This window comes from Opisthocomus hoazin, chromosome 6, assembly GCF_030867145.1.
Source record: "Opisthocomus hoazin isolate bOpiHoa1 chromosome 6, bOpiHoa1.hap1, whole genome shotgun sequence".
NCBI classification, from domain to species: domain Eukaryota; kingdom Metazoa; phylum Chordata; class Aves; order Opisthocomiformes; family Opisthocomidae; genus Opisthocomus; species Opisthocomus hoazin.
Window position 1 is genome coordinate 29,193,134 of NC_134419.1, and position 17,197 is coordinate 29,210,330.

General features: G+C 41.4%; 1 protein-coding gene across 3 annotated transcripts in view; it reads left to right on the forward strand.

Annotated features, from left to right (window-relative positions):
• Positions 1-17,197, forward strand: part of NOTCH2 (notch receptor 2) — an 88,024-nt gene that overhangs the window by 50,734 nt on the left and 20,093 nt on the right. The window contains exons 11-20 of one of the 3 annotated variants that reach the window (XM_075422391.1): positions 1,843-2,076; positions 2,571-2,681; positions 4,349-4,541; positions 6,093-6,238; positions 6,764-6,883; positions 6,994-7,146; positions 9,930-10,158; positions 12,633-12,834; positions 15,409-15,562; positions 16,535-16,719. In XM_075422391.1, the coding sequence (XP_075278506.1) occupies positions 1,843-2,076; positions 2,571-2,681; positions 4,349-4,541; positions 6,093-6,238; positions 6,764-6,883; positions 6,994-7,146; positions 9,930-10,158; positions 12,633-12,834; positions 15,409-15,562; positions 16,535-16,719 (1,727 nt within the window). The other 2 variants (XR_012764198.1, XM_075422392.1) reach the window with 2 other exon arrangements.

Genomic DNA, 17,197 nt, shown 5'->3' on the forward strand with positions numbered 1-17,197 from the left:
TTCCCAGATGAGGAGGTAAGGCGGCTGCTTCCAAGAAGGCACATGATGTATGGAGCATTTTCAAGGAACAGGCTGAAAGCAACCAAATGTATGTCACTGAAGCAGCAGCTTTTAGTAAAATCCTTGGTTAGTACTTTGGCTGAACATGGAAGAGGGCTTTTTTCTGTCCTGTCTGAGGGATTCTTATGTTCTATATTTAAGTGGGGTTTTTTCTAGTCTGACTCTTGTCTGCAAAGAGGGAAATCATATCTTAGTAAAGTACATTCAGTTAAGAGATCAAGAAATGTATCTCATCTTCAGGTGGTTCGGTTGAACTGCAATAGGAGGCAAGGTAATACTTTTTTAAGGAATGTATGCTAAGTATTATGTTTAATATTGACACCCTTCTGTAAGAATGAAATGTGGATTTCATCACTGGGGCAGGTCAGTTAGTGGAAAATAATGTTTGAGTATGTTCTTGATCTATTAATCTCCTATTATGAGCGATATGTTTTCCCTGAATGGTAATTGCCAGCTGCCGAAGTGATTGAAAACTGCAAAATGTTTGGCCAAATGCTGTACAGATAGCTCTATTTACTGCTTGCTTTTTGTCTTTTCTTTCCCTTCTGGCATTATTCCACTTCTCCTTCCCAGTGGTAGATCATGGCTTTTCTTTTCTTGAGTTGTCTTAGGTCTTTCCTCTTTTCTTTGCCTTATTTTTTTTTTTTTTGCCACTGTGCATCCTCTTATCGGTTTGTTTTTCTTCCTTCCCTAACATCTTTTTATATCCATCTCTCTAACTAGCTTCCCTTCCCTTTCCCCACCTACTTCCACACCCATTTATCCATGCATACGTTCGCAGAACTTGGAAATGTTAGCCGTCACCTGGTATGTTTGACCAGAGAAATAACCACAAACCTGTATGAAAAATGGGGAGCCTGTTATCCACTTGTAATACTCAGGTGAGAATCACTCTTCAGCTGTTGAAATTCCCTGCGGCTTGGTTTGTATCAGTCTCCAGTTGGTGTCTGACCTGTGAAGTTCTACCTTCCTAATCTTCAACTGCTGGAAGACACCATGGACTATTGCTCCAAAACATCATCTCTGAAAACCATTTATTTTAAGTTGTCCCTGTTTCATACAGCTCTGCTCCATCATGGAAGACAGGGCTCTTGAGGGAGTTGTTTGCTGCTCCGAGCTTCCTGAACCATTGTTTTAGCCCTTCTGGTGAATTGATTCTGTCCTTCTTTGTTGCTCAGGATGTTTCCCAGCTGAAGCAGAATGAAACAGGCCAAATTGCTGCTTGTTTCATTGCTCCTAACTGAAGAGATTGCATGCAGTCTTTCATAAATGTGCAGCTGGTGCTTGACTGGGGTTACTGGAAGGTTTCACAATGAGAGGGACAAGAAACTTTTTAATAAGCAGAGCTGCAGAAGCTTTGACATGAACCAAGGGATTTCCCTTGGGAAGGTTTCTGCAGCATCTTTGTAGTAATTTCTCATACTAAAAAAGTCAGCCCCCCTGGTATTGTGTAGAGGAAATAATGACAGGAGAGTGCCTTCAGATAGTTTATACTGATGTGTGTAAATACTTCTCGTGGAGGTTTACATGTTTCCTCTCATTGCTACTGTTCTGAATAAACTGAAGGTAACCTCTTCTAATGCCAGGATTCTCCATGCAAGTTGTTCCGTAATGCTGCGAGCAACGGAATAGTGTTGTTTTCCAGGACTGGAAAATGGGCGGCAGCTGAGATGCCCAGTTACCCTCCATGCTGTCTGCCACTTGGCTGATTCTTAGTATGGTTCTTTCTATATTTGCATTATAGTCACTACAGCATCATACTAGTTCCTCTTTTTTCCTTAGGTTTTACTGGCCTTCTGTGTGGAGAGAATATCAACAACTGTGATCCTGATCCTTGCCACCATGGGGAATGTCAAGATGGAATTGATTCATACACGTGTATCTGCAATCCTGGCTACATGGGTGCCATATGCAGTGAGCAGATCGATGAATGCCACAGCAATCCCTGCCTCCATCAAGGGCGCTGCATCGATTTGGTGAATGGCTACCAGTGCAACTGTTTGCTGGGCACGTCAGGTACATAAAGCACAAGTGGAAGGGTTGGATTCTAACAGAATTGAAGCATTTAATTATTTCTTATGTGTAGTCCGCTGTGTGCCAAGTTTGCATACAGAGATAAGCTTATGCTGTGAAAGTATCATTTTCACGTTACTTTTCCTTGCTGAATTTTGGTGTGTTTGTGTGGATTGCCTAACACTTACTGGTACTTCAGCTCATCTTGGAAGAATTTACTTCCTCTTTAATCCCAACATTCAAACATACAGTAAAAAAATTAGGTATAGTGTTCAAAACAGTTTATTCTTTTGTTTAAACAGTCAGTACAACTTTAGGGTCACAAGGTGACATTTCTTGGTATCGCAGTGCTTCTGCATCATGACGTGTTTAAGTTGCACCAATGCACATATAACTTTGAAGCAGGTGGCATTCTTAATTTGGCTATTTCTGGAAAATAGTTTTGTTGTCTTGCTTGTAAGATTTGGCTTCCTTATTTGTCTAACTTCTTTTTCTAGGAGTGAACTGTGAAAATAACTTTGATGACTGTGCAAGTAACCCGTGCATTCACGGGGACTGCATTGATGGCATTAATCGCTACAATTGTGCCTGCAAACCTGGATTTACAGGTAAAATCAGCTACTTGATAGCTCTGAGTTGTTTTGAAGATAGCTTCCAGGCAGCTAAGGAAGCTGTTCTTTGCATACTGACTGCAAGGGATTTAGTTAGTATCTTGGTAAATCCTTCTAATCTTTGAATCTCAGCGTCTTATATTACAGCAAGTTCTACCAAGCAGAAAAATGGCCTAATCTGTGCTGTGAAATGCCATTCTTGTTAGGTAATTATGTCCAATTCATGGTTCTTGGTTTTATAACAAATAAACCCGTGTGACTTTGGTTTATTATTTACAGCGTCTTTCCAGGGACAGAGAGGTTGTGGACAATATAGAGAGGTCTTTGATTAGACAGTGTCTCGGGCTTTGACCATGAACAGTATTTCCCTTTCTGTGAAAGCAAAGCCTGAACTCAGTGTTCTAATGAGCTGCTTGCCACTGTGAAGGCTCCAACTGAATAACCTGCATTCTTCAGTACTTCACTTTGTGTGGTCTGTTCTGTTTCCTTTTTAAATTGTAAAGATTTATCTAATACAGTAGAAGTAGAGCTGAAATAAAGAAGCTTTTAGGCACTTTTAGATCCACGCTTAGAACTGTAGATCTACATCAGGACTATTTCTGATGACTAAAGCACATCTCAACACTGTTTATAATGGACTTAATATGTTTTTGAGCCATGTAGGGTAATATGCTCATAAAATAATTGTTGTAAGGCAGTTGGCACTGTTTATAACAGTTTTCTCATCGCATTTGTTACTGTTTATTACTGAATGCTTCTAATTAGAATTGATCTGAAATGCATTAGAAATGGCGCTAAGAAGTTTCAAGTGTCTTGTGCTTTTCTCTTGGTGTCTTTCAAAACCTCTGACACTCCTTCCTTTGGCTCTGACGTGGTGGTACTCTTTACTCCCCAGACCAGGAAGAGGTGTGATCCTAATCTCTTTGCCTTTCAATCTTCTTTGTTGCTGACATACCATATTTGTTATCCTATTGAACTTCTTACTGTTATGCTGTTAAAACAATTCAGTAATATGATGAATAGGTATATTCCACTATTTAAGGAGCTGGCTTGCATGGGGTCTCGTTACTTTGTCCTTTCCATATGTTGAAAATGCTTCCAACTTACTGCAACATTCGCTTTGTTTAGCTTTCCAGCCTCACAAGATCTTACGGTCACTACTTCAAGGATCTTGCAGTCGTAATCAGAGGCAGGCAAAACAGGAAACGGTGTTTTTTAGAGTCCCTTTTGCGCAATAAACCACAAGACCTATATTTACTGCAGACAGTGTGGCAGTATTGGTTGTTCAAAGGGTAGGTACTTTCAAAGCAGAAGAGCAGGGCCATGACAAGTGGAGCTCAAGAGGTTTGTTCCGAGCATGATACAATTGAGTGATTTTTGCCTTCCTAATGAATATTAACCAGTGATTTTTAGTGGAATTCTGTTGAGATTCTTGACTGGTTTGTAAACACTTGTTGAGTGTAAGTGCTGTTTTCCAGGCACAGACAAGTGCTGCATCTTTCAAAAATGCTTCTCTTGACTTCAGTTAAAGCACGGAGGCATGCAAGCTTTGTTCTGCTGCATTGGCTTTACTGAGTTGTGTCTCAGTGTGTGTTCTCGCAGACATGCAAAGCACATGTTCTTATAAGAAATACTGCTTAATAAGTGTTGGGTTTTTTTTCTAGGCCCGCGTTGTAATGTGGACATTGATGAATGCACATCCAGCCCTTGTCATAATGGTGGAACATGTATAAATGAAGTCAATGGCTTTCGGTGTGTTTGTCCTGAAGGTTACCATCATCCTCGCTGTCAGTCACAGGCAGATGGCTGTCTTAGTAATCCTTGTGTACATGGTAACTGCACACATATTGCTAGTGGGTAAGTACTTACTGTCACATTAAACTGACCTGCTGCCTTCTATACTTTTTTGTTTTTCTTGCTTTGCCTGGAGTTCCAACTTGACTTGAGGTTTCTGATTTTTGTCTAATTTCTCAGATTAGGATCCAGACTTATCTGCTGCCTGTGACATAATCACAGTAAGGTGTAGACCTTTAGTCACCAGCTGTAGTCTGTGCTGTTTCAACATATGTTTTTCTGTCCTGCATTGCATTCTTTGCTGTCTTTGCATGGGCATGTAGTGCAGGGTGGACTGCCACCATCTAAAGGGAGGGTTTGGCAATTCAAGCAAGTAGAGTGAATGGAATTAAAATAAAGAAATGGTTCCAGATTGGATCTTTGGGGAGCAGCAGCTATCTGTCCCATCAAACTCTAAAACATTGAATATCGAGACTATCATTGTTGACTGGTGCTATTCTAGCCACCCAAGTACTCTGTATTAGGGAACAGGCAGACAACTTTTGTTGCAATATTTCACTTAGAACAGCTTGTCCAAGGCTGAGATTTCATCAGCTTTAGTGACATTGTTGTATGCCTGAGAGGAAAAAGGAAATCTCTTTCTGGCTATTCTGATGGCAGTGGTTGCTTCTGATCCTTCCCACCAGGAAGACCAAATGCTGGTTTCAGGAGCCTGGAATCAGACTGCTTTTTGGCAATGTGAAGTCTGGGAATGCAGGGCCCATGGAGTCAACAGGTTTGGGGTGGTAGGGCTTGTGTTGGTGAAACTTCCCGACTGTACGTGGACTATCAGTGCCTCCCAGACGTCTCCGGCATCCTGGAAAGTGTTGTCAGCACTTGGGCAAGGAAGTGATTTACCACTGTGGGTAGCTCTGTAGGGCAGGATTCAGCACTTTCCTGGAGCTGGCAGGAAGGCTGCCTTTATTGCTAATTCAGCCCCTGTGTAAGCTTGGGGAAAAAAATTTTTTTGGTTCATCTTGTCTGTCACCTGCATTTATATTTATGCCCATGTACACCTTACACTTGGTGCCAGATAAAATAAGTCTTGCTTGCATGACAGGGAGGGAGGCCAGTGTGTGTGTTGGGTGGCCTGAGTCCAGAGTGATTCACCAAATCCTTGGTTCTCTGTCATAGGGGTGGAGTGCTGCTCTGCTTTGGATTTTGAAACGTGGAGAAGATTGCTTCTGCTCCCAGCCAGCTGTTTTCATTTGTAACCACTACTTTGTATTAGATCAGTCTAGTTATCTTTGGAACCTATTGTTCCCCTCCACTTTTTGTAATCTTTTTTTTCTGTCTTTGTTTAAATGTGTTGAGGTGGTCTTATCAAAGCAGAGACATACTGCTGGTTGACTGAGTGCTTTGTGAAAACTGTAATGGAGGGAAGTGTGGTTTTAAGGGGGGGTTTATTTTCAGTATTTCCAAAACTATACAGCTTGGGTAAGCAATCTAAACATAACGTAGGGCTCTCCTAAAGAGAGGTGGTCTGGTTTTCTCTCCAAAACTGATCTGCAGGAGAAACTGGTAGAAGAGTTATTTCAGAATGCTCTAAAATTACTGCTGGTTCTGCCTTTAAAGGTACAAGTGTGTCTGCGACCCAGGCTGGACAGGAGATTACTGTTCAACAGAAGGCAATGAATGTAAATCAAACCCTTGCCAGAATGGTGGAACATGTGAGGATCTGCTGAACGGATACAGATGTACCTGTAGGAAAGGATTCAAAGGTGAAAATTCAGAGAGAAGTTTCTCTTCTCTTTTTTTCTTTCCACTCCGTTGCACCCTTAATGCCATTTTAATCTTTTCATTAAACTTCATGGAAATAGCAATCAAGAGCGGAAATGGCATGGTTGTATGAAGTTGAATTACAGTCAGTTCATGTAGACATGATACAGTAGTAGAATATTTAGTAAGGCCATATCTAAGCCTTGCTTGGACTCATTGAGAAGTGTTCTGGTAGCAGCTCACTTAATTTTCTCTGTAAGAAAGTTAGACTGGGGTATGTAAATGCACTGGGAATTGAAGGGTTATTAAACTTGGAATTACCATGGCTGCTGTCTGCTTGTACGCGCTGAGCCCATGAGGACTTCTCTGATCTCCTTTTCCTTCTGCTGAGATTTTTCAAATACGGAAATGCTGTCCACTGTTGTGTAGGATAATCCTGGAAGTTACAATCTCTTTATTCATTCTTCCAAGAAGCACCAAGCTCTTAGCAGCATACTGTCCTGTTTTTTTCCCCTTCTGCTCTTCAGGTGTGAACTGCCAGGTAGTGGTTGCTCCTTGTTCCCCTGATCCTTGTGAGAACTCAGGAGTTTGCCAAGAATCTCCTGACTCTGAAGGCTACACCTGCCAGTGTGGCCCTGGCTGGGAAGGTAATGTGGCTGGGGAACACGCTGTACTTTCAGCGCTGAGCAGGGTTGGCTTTGAGCCTCTTGACCATTGCCTTATGAGGGTTCTTAATTTTGGGCTCTCCATGTTTCAGGGGAGAGATGTACCGTGGATATTGATGAATGTCTCTCAAAACCCTGCAAAAATCATGCTCTGTGCCATAATATTCAAGGCAGTTACCTGTGTGAATGTCGGCCAGGCTTCACTGGAGGAGACTGTGACAGTAACATTGATGACTGCCTTTCAAGTGAGTATCAGCAGATTGTTCTGTGTTTTCCAGTTTGTCCTAGAGATAATTTTGCTGTACTATGAATGACTACTATTTGACAGATACTGAAAGTCCTTTTATAATCTCTTACCAAAACGAAAAAAACCCAAACATCAGCTTTGTAAGAGTTGCATATTTGAGGCGAAGTCCATCGTGTTCAGCTGCTAGGAAGAGACTACGGCGTTCTGACTGATAGTAGTAGTTGTTCCAAGATTCTTAACTTGAAAAGATCCTTAGAGTTTACATACTTTAACAAGGAGCACTGCTAAATGAAGGATTATATTTGCCTGATATGTTAATAGACCAAATTGAAGTAACACTGCAGGGCTTGCCTGTATTTCAATGTTAAGCTTGACTGAGGTCTGGTGGGAATCTGGGGTGTAGCAGTCTTTCCTGAAATGTCTCTGTCTGACGTTAATATTCTGGAAAGAGTGAGTCCTATTGCTATCCCAGTTAATCCATGTTCCAAGGCAAATTAAGTGGCAGGAGGGCACTCTATTCTGGACTAAGTATCAGTTGCAGGAGGATAGCCCATTCACTGATGAGTGCTGAAATTGTTGAACTTACAAGAAAGGAAATGTTAATTTCATCCCCTTGACAGTTCTGTTTACAAGGGAAACCAAATACATAGTAACTTCTTCTTCTTGCTGGGCACATTCTGTATCACGGTCAGATAAAATCAGAGTTTCCTGAGAAGTGTCATGTGTTTAAAAGTTCGTTTTTTAGTATTTGAAAAGTGCTTTATCAAACCTTGGAGGAGTTCACCGTGTTGTAAGTTTTTCATTTGATGGCTCTTTAAAAAAAAAAAAAACCAAACCACCTCAAACAAAAAACCCCAAACCTCTATTTTTTATTAGCATAGCCTAAGAACAAACTGAAGTCATAAAGACTTTAGGTATGAATTTAGAGAGTTGTGTTTTGCATTGGAAAAAAATTATACTTGTGACTGCTGTAGAGAAGGATCCAAACAAGTCTATTAGCAAAAGTTACTGTGTGCAACCCCAAAGCAGCACTGCTGAAAGAACTCCTAAGACATCTGGCTCAGCCTGAGCTTTTGATTGCCACTTTCTGAGCAAACAGGTACAGTACAAAAAATATCATGCTGGTGCATTGACCCAGAGCTTGGTCTTCTGAAGCCAACAAAATAATTGCTTGGCCTGTTAGTTTTTACATGGGTGTCTGAAGGTAAAAACGTTTTTAAAGCGTTCATCTCTTGAACAGCTGGGAAATCTCTCTCTATTCCTGAGTGTTCTGAGAGCTGTGAGGTTCATCGTGTGTTGTCTGTTAGGCAGCACACCCATGAGGTTGAAGAAGAATTTCAAATTACTGCTACAGCTGATTTCGTTTAGCGTAACAAAAACCTTCCATGGCTTGAGCCAAATGTCTTTAATCTATGAAGCAAACAAACCCTTCAACAACAAGTACTTATTGAAACGTTGATACTTGAGTCTCCTTTTTCTGTCGGTAAATGTGCAGCACAGAAAATTAGTGCGCAGCTTTTGGCTTCAGTCATAAATGGCTGGCTGCCATAGACACAACATTTTATAGCTGCCAGGGGTCTCACTTGAAATGTGCTTTTTCTCTCCAGTAGTCAGATGACCTTTAAATGGATGCAGGTGTGTCTCTTACAGCACAATTTTTTATCATGTGAGGATATTTCTCAGTCAATAAATGAGCTTTAATTAGCTTTCACATCTGTTTTCTTCGTTTACCAGTGAACAGAATGATCCTGTACTAAAGTTGAACTGTGAATTTTTGGTGGAGCCTATTTGTATTTTAAAGTTTGTATTTTAGTAGTACTTAAAGATAGTCATAGATCAAAAAAAATCCCTGTGCTGTAACCTTTTTTTCACCTCCCTTCCTGTCTCCCCTTTTCCTTCCCCCTCCCGGTTTTCCTCCCTGTCTTCATATACATGGATTTTTGGTCTAGGGAATGCAGAGTAGAAAGGGAAGCTGGCTTCAGAGGCGGTGTTGGACAGAGGAATGTGGGTGTAAATCTGAAAGTGGAAGGAGCAAAGCAGGAAGAAACTACTGAATGGTGGACCTCTTTCGGGTGGATTGGTACTTGTGAAAGTAGAGGGAATACAGTAGTAGGAGGTGGCTTAGAAGAAAAAGTAGTGCTGCACAAGTAGCAAGATCATGGTACGGGTAAAGAACATGTCAGGAAATGCAGAGGTGAGGAGACTCCAAGGTGGTGCATGGATTTGTGAGCTTTTCTGCCAGCCTTTCCCCAGTCAGCCTTTGATACTGGGAAAAATGCGAATTGCTCAGTAATGCATAAGTGCTCATATATATGCTAATTTACACATACACGTTTGGTTTGACTGGACTGCTTTCATGCTTAAAATGAAGCACACAAGTTCTTTCGTGTGTTGAGCAGTATCTGGAAAAGAGAGAATGGGCCAAGTTCTCATGAATAAGACTGCTGTTTGTATTGTCTTTCTCGGTAGGCATTCGTCAAAAAAGGAGAGTTTGCATTTTAAACCAAGAGACTTTGGGCTCTGGTTTTGTTGGTTTTAGTTGAACAAATCCCAGCAGAGAATCCCTTAGGCCCTGAAGCTTGGTCTTGATCCACACCTTCTTGTGAATTCATTATGGATAATGCTTTGCAATTGTCTCTTCCATAAAGTGGCTTAGAAAAACTTGTCAGTAGTCTGTCACACTCCTGGCTGCGTAATGCTTTTTTACCTGAAAGTTACTTCTCTAAGCCTGGTCTTTTACCGTTACCCATTTTAACACTTACTGTAATGCTTCTGTCATAGATCCCTGCCAAAATGGAGCGTCATGTGTGGATGGGATAAACTCTTTCTCATGCATCTGCCTACCTGGTTTTCATGGAGATAAATGTCAGACAGATACCAATGAATGTTTGAGTGAACCGTGCAGGAATGGAGGCACGTGCACGCACTACGTCAACAGCTACACGTGCAAGTGTCTGCCTGGGTTTGGGGGAACCAACTGCGAGACCAACATCGATGAATGCACCGAGAGGTGAGCTTCACTGTGCTGCTGCACTGAGGAGCCACACTGTGTGCTTGTGGCTTGAAGTCAGTCCTATTCAGAAGCAGTTTTTAAGGGTGAGGATCTGTTTCCCTGTCTTTTGTCACCGAGACGTTCTTGTGATTCATGCGAGCAAGACCTGCTTACCTTGTGCAGGATACCAGCTGAAAGACAGCTGCCTGTCAAAGTCGGTCTTCTGTTTGCAAGACCAGTTAGAAGCTTAGTTCCATTATAGGAGGAATGTGACAGCATTTAACGGATGATAAAACAGTAACAGATGCTAGTTTGTTGAAACATAAATAATTTATGTTTTGAGAAGATCATTATCGTATAGAGGAGGTAAAATAATTGATCGGTTATGAACGGTTACTGCGTTGAGAAATACGAAAGCTAGGAAAGTGCAAGTAGTGGCCAATTCTCAGAAAGGCAAGAAAATTAAACTAGTCCTGAGTTGAGTTATTGACTGCAAATAATGGAATCCAAAAAGTGGGAAAGCAGAGTGAATGTGGCAGATAAGAAGCAGCAACCAGGAGGAACACTAAATCTGCAAATTCTGTACTGAAAAGGCTTAATCACCAGAGATCTTTGAATGCTCACAAATTGAATGTGGGTTAACAGTGCTGAGATAAAACCTGAGGTCATTCCAAGCTAAAATGCTCAACAGCTTGTCCTTACAGAAATGGTTCACTTGGTGCTTTTCAAAAGCTCTTTGAGGGTTAACTCTGTGTATCTGTCATCTTCCAGCATGTTTATTTTAAGCTTCATTAGGAATGATGTAAGAAACTTTAGGTTCTCAAGTGGAAACAATTTCTACTAAAGCTTGGAATGGTGAAAAAAAATAAAATCAAAAAATAGTCGGTTCTAGTCTAGTTATCAGAAACAAATAAGGTGCCTAAATGCAAAGCTCTTGCTATTCTCGTGCATTTTCTGCACACAAAGAAAAGATCTTTCTTATCTTTCAGAAAATTGCAGTTGTGGGGGAGGAAGTATTTTAACATCTTTTTCTTAAGAACAGGCTTGTGTCACTGATGAGGGTGTGTTTAATTTGCACAACAGTTGTTTAATCAAATGAAGTATGATGGGTGTTTTAGCAGAACCCTGGTTCTTCCTTGAGGTTCATCCTGTTTTTGGTGTTGTTATCAGTCAGGACAGAAACCAGTCTTGCAGGTATGAACAAAGGATGTAGCAATTTTCAACGCTCTACCAAGCTAAACCAGTCACACCTTCTCAAACAAGATTTACAAAGCTATACTTAGGAGCGCCGCGATGGTTGGCTAATTCGAATTCGGTTCAAATAATTCTTCTGTGTCTCATGTGAGAAGCCACCTGTGAGAGAGTGCCATCTTCTTCTGGAGATGGATACCTGATTTCAGTGAAACACGCCAAGTGGTTGACAGTTCCTCTGGCTTCTCCTCCTTGTTTTGCCATGAATGTAAATGGCAGGGTTTACTCCTTGTAAAACAGAGTTCAGCTGTTGAGGCAGAGGAACATTTCTGATAAATAGGTTAATGTTGGCATCTTTACTGTAATCACAGTCAGAATTGAGATACTTAAAATTTGCATTGGAAGTTCAAGGAGGCGAGTCAGTGGCTTCTCTCATGGAAGTACCCTTTGACAGTGCACAGGACAGATAACAAGCATGAATTCGTTTTGTGTACGTTATCAAACTCATTATCTTGCGTTCCATCTAGGGCTGTTTTCGGAGGAGCGGGAGTTTCCTGGCAGACGTTTTTTAGAAGGAAAAAGACATGAGTTTTGCATGAGGCATCACTTCTCCTAATTTTCCCAGTCGCTTCTCCATAGGACACCTAATCTGGCAGAATTTCTTCTGATCAGAAGACTGGGGGGAGGGGGATAATTTGTTTGATCTGAGTTCTGCCAGGGCATGTATGAGTATTTTATAAATCAAGTACGTAAGGTTCTCATGAGAAGAGGAGGACGGGATTTAGCAATACCAATACTTTCACATAATTTCAATGAAGAACATGCTTGTGTTTTGCGTGTTATATGAACTTTTTCCTTGAGAAAACATACCGGTGACTCCTTTGAAGTGTTTTTTAAAAAAAAAAGGCAAATTGTTTTGTGTCTCATAATTTGTAATACAATTGTGATTTGTAATAAAATTTGTATAACATTTATCAGTTTGAGCAACCCACGTGCCTACCTGGTACAGTACTGTTGGTGGTTACATGGAAGCTGGGAAGATTTCATTAAAGAAGTTACCTCCGTCAGCAATGACTCATTGAAACTCTGCTTTACTTTCTTTGCCTGCCAAGGTAAAAAGTGAGCTGGAGTCCCCTTGAATTGCTGTTATCCGATTTATGCTTCTTTAGCGGGAACTTACCAGTGGTCAGAAGATCCTGTAATCTGGTTTTCTCTCTCATTGCAGTAATATTTAAGTGCCGTTTTGGCTGTGAGCTAATTGCATTTTGTGTCAGCTTATCTTTGTTCTCACTCTCTTGCAGCTCCTGTTTCAATGGAGGTACTTGCGTGGATGGGATCAATTCCTTTACTTGCCAGTGTCCGGTGGGGTTTACAGGACCCTTCTGCCTCACGGAAATTAATGAGTGCGATTCACATCCCTGCTTGAACAGAGGCTCTTGTGTGGACAGCCTGGGCACATACCGGTGTATATGTCCTTTGGGTTATACTGGGAAGAACTGTCAGGTGGGTGGCATTCTCTTGCCCCGTTTGCACAGGGCACTGTTGTTTGAACTGTCCCACAGCACAAGTGACTGAGTTAGATGTGAGGTACCAAACGTGGCAGAGCTCTTGGTCCTTCAGTTCCGGTAAGAGGTGACTGGCTCGTTAGCCCTGGGAAAAATCAGTCCAGTGCCTCTGTCTAACAGAGCAGGTGCCCCCGTTCAAAACTCTGGAAATTGAAGGTGTCTGTTTGCAAGAGGAGTAAAATGCTTGGTTATTTATGAGGACAGGTGTCATTGGAACTTTCTAGATTAGTTTTCTTCTTAAATGAAAAACAGCTGTTAGCTGTGAAAATGGCTGCATTTCATCTGAAGTGTAAAATTGTCCTGATTGAAGGCAGAGCCCTGCATTAAAAAAAATGCCAAACAAACATGAAACAAAAAGCAGAATATTGGTCTGATTAGCAGGACCTTGATTTAACTGATTTATTTTTTACATGGAGGTGTACATATTCTGGGTTGATTGTGGATTATTTTTTTTTTTTTGTCCATAAGAAGCCAGAAGACGTTTTGGGGCAGTAACTGATGTGATTGTCCTTGTCCACAGCCTCAGTGAAAAGCTCTAGCCTTGCTTGCAGACTTAAGCTCAGGTGATTTATGGTTTTCCACAGTTTGAACGTAGAAGCTGCAAACCCATACTGTAAAGGACTGACTAGTACCTATTAAAAACTTGGGATATCACAGTGGAAACAGAATGCTGATTTGATTTTTCAGATCAGAGTGTTTTTGGTTCTATTCTGTGCTTATCAAAACAGCAAGAATGATTTGAGACTATTTCTAGCTTTGGAACAGTAAATGCTGTATTTACTTCATAAGCAGTTGGAGTGCTGCCGTTTAAAAAAAAAATCTGTGAATTTCTTAAACTACTGGAAAACACTACATTTTTGTAAGAATTTTGCAACTGTCTTTCGTGCCAGTGTGTCTTTAAAGCAGTGGGTGTTAGGAGCAGCATTTTAGTGGCAGTGGGGGAGGTGCTTTTCCAGAAGTGTGTTGCTAGACATTAAATTGTCAGGTCTGCTTCTAGGTATTGCTAATGGAGGAAGTGCATGCAAAGTAATGAAGTGATATAAAAAAAGCAACCCCTCTGCTACCCTAATTATGCATTCTGGGCACACCACTTAAACCTTGTTGGGAGAATTAGCATTAAGAGTGATCGTAAAGTACTGTGAAGTTCAGCAGTTCCTCTTCTATTACGTTTGCTTTGTTTTTACTGAGAAAAGGATTAATGTTCCTGTCCCCAAATTAAATGTTGTGGTTTCTCAGAAAGTCTGCTTTATGTTCGGAGAAGCTTGATCATTATGTATTACTCATTTTATACAAGGAATCAGAACTTTCTGAATTTGTAAGTACTATTCAAAGCTGCGTTGGAGAGATTTATAGATTACAGCTACACTGTAGTTCTTGTCTTAGTGGTAAACTGGCTTGACCCAATTAGCAAAGCTAAATAAGCAGCACAAAATCAGACAATGATTCATGAGTTATAGAATTTGCATATAAAACAGGCAGCTACTAATTACAATGCATAAGCAAGAGGCTTGGTGTTTTTCTTCTTCACACTCAACTACATGTGAGAAAACTTAATTCCAAGTTTCTTTCTGGTTGCCTGTGAAAGCACAGATTTTTGTATTTTAATCTTTGTGGGGAGACAGTTTGCATCTGAAAAGCAGAACTTTCTGCAGTTGAAATTGCATTTTACAGCCAAAATTCAGTACTACTCACTTTAAAAACTCATCCTTCCCCAAGTCAGCTTGAAATCAATCAAATAGCTGTACTGCTTCGAAGACTAAGTGCTCGAAAGGAAATGATGCTTAGTGGCTGGGTTATATAAGGTCAGAGAGAGTTATTTTGGGTCTTAGCTCTACTTTCGTAAGGTGATTTACTGAGTTTTAGTCTGTTTGTTTGGAAACTGTTTTTTTATATAAGATATCAAGAAAAGCAGTATACTTTGGTCCATCTTCAGTTCATAAAACAGTTGCGGGGTTTGAATTGAATCTCAGAAGAGAGGAAAACTCAGAGATGTTACTAGAGCGAATGAAGCCAAAAGCAGGTATAGGGTAAGCTACTGACAAAAAGTAAAATCAAAAATCAAAATGTGGGACACATCTGTCATCTTCAAAAAGCAGTGAAGATGGGGGGGGAGTTTGGGAGAGAAAAGAGCACCTGTTACTGTTGGTAGCTGGAAGCCTCCTGCTGATGTGGGACTAGAAGCCTAGTCTGGGCTGAATTTTCTCGAACCCAGCCAGCCAAAGATCCGTCTGCATAGCAAGATGTGAGCATCAGCTTATTCTTGAAATGGCGCTGCCATCTGGGGTTTGCCTCTCTGTACATTTGTGCTGTCCTAGGTATATGAGCTCTTGAGCCTGACAGTGAAGCACCTGGCTTAGACTTGGGGCATACTGCCCCTTCCTTCCCAGTGCCACATGGAACCAGTTTTGCAGAGCTTCCTTTCTTTGCTTCTACTATTGCTCTGAGTAGTGTTTCCTACTGCGCTTGCCATATATCATGTTGTGTTTTGCTTTGTTTTGTTTTTTCTCTCCAGACACTTATGGACCTCTGCAGCAGGTCTCCCTGTAAGAATAAAGGCACGTGTGTGCAGAGCGGAGCCCAGACTCAATGTGTCTGTCCCTCTGGCTGGACGGGTTCTTACTGCGATGTGCCCAATGTCTCGTGTCAAGTGGCAGCTTCACAAAGGGGTAAACAAGCATCCTCTGTGCTTTAACTGAAAGCATTTCCCCATGCGTCGTTAATCTGCGCCTCCTTTCCCCATGCGCCCGCGATCACAGCATGCATTGGAAATCCCAGAGAGCTTTGCCTCGGGGTGGTTGCTCGTGATCACTTCTAAGCTAAAAAACTGTCTGCAAGGTTGTATTTGGGAGTCAGGGCTTTCTTGAGTCTCCCTGATGTAAGAAGCTAGCCTCTACCATAAAAATATTAGAAGAAATGAATATTTTATGAAGTCTCAGAGTTTCAGTAATACTGTTTTACATGGACTGCCTTTCTGGAAAATACATTGGCTATTTATGCCTTTCTGCTAAATCCCAGGCAGGCCAGGTTTAAGACATGTCCTTGTACAAGAAAGGCATCTTGTAACTCATGATCTTTGTAAGTATTTCTGCAAAGAATACTGGCTACTAAGTGTGCTGTTTAGCTATATAGGTAATACCATGGCCCCCCAAAGTAGTAATTTCCTGCTTCAGATGATGCGTGTGTAAAAGATTTGGTTTTTAAGTTAATTTCTTTCTGGAAGGTGGCTTGTAACCCAGGCTGATGGACAGTGTCATACCACTTCCAGTCCAGGAAATCCGAACAAACAGATTCACTGTCAACAGAGAAAGGTGTCAAGCTCCAGTACCTTTTGCAGACTTTCTAGGTGGAGACATTGAACCTTTATATTGCAGCAGTGTCACTTCAGAGACTTGTTTTTCCCCAGCCAGTGGTAAAATAATACAGCCATACAAATAATTCACGCTGGTGTTGCTGCTGGTGATCCAAGGAGAACAGAGCAGTGACTGCATTCAGAAGCCAGTTTTGGTTCTGACTCACTATAGTTTCAAGAGTAACTTTTTCAATTTTTCAGTTTTAGGTTTTCAATTTCTTATGCATTCCTGGCTGACCTGCCAGCGCAAGTGGCAAGTGTGTTTGATGTGTTTGCTCACTTGTTTCAGGAGTCACAGCGGACCAGTTGTGCCAGCACTCTGGTCGTTGCTTCAATGTTGGAAACACGCACCACTGCCAGTGCCAGGTGGGTTACACCGGCAGTTACTGCGAGGTGCAGCTGGATGAGTGTGACTCCAGCCCCTGCCAGAACGGTGCTACCTGCCGGGATCACCTGGGTGGATACCAGTGCGAGGTAATGCATGGTGGTTTAGTAGGAAGAGGTCTAAAGATTTAGAGCATTGTAACGCAGAGCAATCAAAAGAAATCAGAAACATGTGCAAGTGGTAGAATAGCTTCAAAGAGAGGGGATAAAAGCAACCTGCACATGGAAGGAATTTTTAATTTAGCTGCAGCAGAAGCAGTGCCCCTAAGAGGCTTTTAAGACTTAATTGGAAGTGTGATCCTATGGAGGTGTGGTTGATGGGCATTGGAACTCCTGGTCTCTTTGGAGTTGTAGTTCTTATCCTGAAAGATTTTTTTTGCCCGAGGTGTGGTCTATATTGAAATGTATGTAGAATGCATTAAAGGAATGTTATATTCTCCCTGTTGGATGGGCAAAGTATCCCTTGCCTCTCAGTGTGGGAGATGCCTTCCACTGCTTTCTGTTTCCTACAGCTGATGCAGAAGCAGTGTAAACCATAAGATTACAGCATATCAACCATCCCAAGCTT